The sequence below is a fragment of the Babylonia areolata genome, chromosome 25 (assembly GCF_041734735.1).
Source record: "Babylonia areolata isolate BAREFJ2019XMU chromosome 25, ASM4173473v1, whole genome shotgun sequence".
Classification (NCBI taxonomy): domain Eukaryota; kingdom Metazoa; phylum Mollusca; class Gastropoda; order Neogastropoda; family Buccinidae; genus Babylonia; species Babylonia areolata.
Window position 1 is genome coordinate 457,501 of NC_134900.1, and position 2,500 is coordinate 460,000.

Genomic DNA, 2,500 nt, shown 5'->3' on the forward strand with positions numbered 1-2,500 from the left:
TCTTTGTTTTATTTGTATAATTATACTTTTCTTTCTTTCTTTCTTTCTTTCTGTTTTGCTTTCTTTGTTTTATTTGTATATACTTTTCTTTCTTTCTTTCTGTTTTGCTTTCTTTGTTTTATTTGTATATACTTTTCTTTCTTTCTTTCTGTTTTGCTTTCTTTGTTTTATTTGTATATACTTTTCTTTCTTTCTTTCTTTCTTTCTTTCTGTTTTGCTTTCTTTGTTTTATTTTTATATACTTTTCTTTTTTTCTTTCTGTTTTGCTTTGTTTTATTTGTATATAATTTTCTTTCTTTCTTTCTGTTTTGCTTTCTTTGTTTTATTTGTACATACTTTTCTTTCTTTCTTTCTGTCTGTCTTTCTGTCTGTTTATCTGTACTTTGTTTCTTTCTTTGCTCAGAATGGCACAGAGTGCAGGGAGGAAATCGAACGCTATGTTTTGTGTGCGCCCAGTCAAAGAGAAACATGACACTGAAACAAAACGAAGTCCGGAAAATAAACAGAACACACACACACACACACACACACACACACACACACACACACACACACACACACACACACACACACACACACACACACACACACACACACACACACACACACACACACACACACACACACACACACACACGTATCGAGAAGCATATGGCAGAAGAACAGACGGAAGAAGCGATGAGCGATGACGCGAGCTGGACAGAGAGAGAGAGAGAGAGAGAGAGAGAGAGAGAGAGAGAGAGAGAGAGAGAGAGAGAGAGTGTGTGTGTGTGAGAGAGTGTGTGTGTGTGTGTGTGTGAGAGAGAGTGTGTGTGTGTGTGTGTGTGTGTGAGAGAGAGAGAGAGAGAGAGAGAGAGAGAGGGTGGGAGGAGGGAGAAAGGGAAAGAGGAAAAGAGGTGGAGGGAGGGTGCGGGGTCGGGGTGGGGGTGGGGATGGAGGGCAGATAGAAGGGGAAAGAGAGAGCGAGCGAGACAGACAAACAGAGAAAGAGACAGTTAGAGAGACAGATCGACAGACAGCAACACACACACACACACACACACACACACACACACACACACACACACACACACAGCCACAGAGACAGAACTCAAAAGTCAGAACTCAAAACGTTTTCTGATTCAAGACTTAAGATTTGTTTTGTCAGAGAGAGAGAGAGAGAGAGAGAGAGAGAGAGAGAGAGAGAGAGAGAGAGAGAGAGAGAGAGAGAGACGTATGCAACACACACACACACACACACACACAGAGGTATGAAACACACACACACACACACACACACACACACACACACACACACACACACACACACACACACACAGAGTTAAACTCTTATAATATATTTTCCTCACTCACTCGCAGAGGTTGACAATGGTGTCCTTGTTGAGCACGAGTGTTATGCCCCCTCCCGCCTGCGGCGCTAGCTGCGCCTCCATGATGCAGGTCTCCACTCTCCGCCTGTAGTCCGTGGGACACCTGGCCTTCACCGACACTTCTGGCACCGTCTGACCTGCAGATGATATAGCATCATTGTGTTGTGCTGTGTTGTGCTGTGTTGTGTTGTGTTGTGCTGTGTTGTGTTGTGTTGTGCTGTGTTGTGCTGTGTTGTGCTGTGTTGTGTTGTGTTGTGTTGTGTTGTGCTGTGCTGTGCTGTGTTGTGTTGTGTTGTGCTGTGTTGTGTTGTGCTGTGTTGTGCTGTGCTGTGTTGTGTTGTGTTGTGCTGTGTTGTGTTGTGTTGTGCTGTGTTGTGCTGTGTTGTGTTGTGTTGTGCTGTGTTGTGCTGTGTTGTGCTGTGTTGTGCTGTGTTGTATTGTGTTGTGCTGTGTTGTGCTGTGTTGTGTTGTGTTGTGCTGTGCTGTGTTGTGCTGTGTTGTGCTGTGCTGTGTTGTGTTGTGCTGTGCTGTGCTGTGTTGTGTTGTGTTGTGCTGTGTTGTGTTGTGCTGTGTTGTGCTGTGCTGTGTTGTGTTGTGTTGTGTTGTGCTGTGCTGTGTTGTGTTGTGCTGTGCTGTGCTGTGTTGTGTTGTGTTGTGCTGTGTTGTGTTGTGCTGTGTTGTGCTGTGCTGTGTTGTGTTGTGTTGTGCTGTGTTGTGTTGTGTTGTGCTGTGTTGTGCTGTGTTGTGTTGTGTTGTGCTGTGTTGTGCTGTGTTGTGTTGTGTTGTGTTGTGCTGTGTTGTGTTGTGTTGTGTTGTGCTGTGTTGTGTTGTGTTGTGCTGTGTTGTGCTGTGTTGTGTTGTGCTGTGTTGTGCTGTGTTGTGTTGTGTTGTGTTGTGCTGTGTTGTGTTGTGCTGTGTTGTGCTGTGTTGTGTTGTGTTGTGCTGTGTTGTGCTGTGTTGTGTTGTGTTGTGTTGTGCTGTGTTGTGTTGTGTTGTGTTGTGCTGTGTTGTGTTGTGTTGTGTTGTGCTGTGTTGTGCTGTGTTGTGCTGTGTTGTGTTGTGTTGTATTGTGTTGTGCTGTGTTGTGCTGTGTTGTGTTGTGCTGTGTTGTGCTGTGTTGTGTTGTGTTG

The 2,500-nt window shown here is 44.6% G+C and overlaps 1 protein-coding gene across 2 annotated transcripts in view; it reads right to left on the reverse strand.

Annotated features, from left to right (window-relative positions):
* The window catches only part of LOC143299499 (uncharacterized), a 28,364-nt gene that overhangs the window by 11,898 nt on the left and 13,966 nt on the right, over positions 1 to 2,500 (reverse strand). For both annotated transcript variants that reach the window (XM_076612749.1, XM_076612750.1), the window contains exon 3: positions 1,354 to 1,507. In XM_076612749.1, the coding sequence (XP_076468864.1) occupies positions 1,354 to 1,507 (154 nt within the window). The remainder of the gene's footprint in view (positions 1 to 1,353; positions 1,508 to 2,500) is intronic.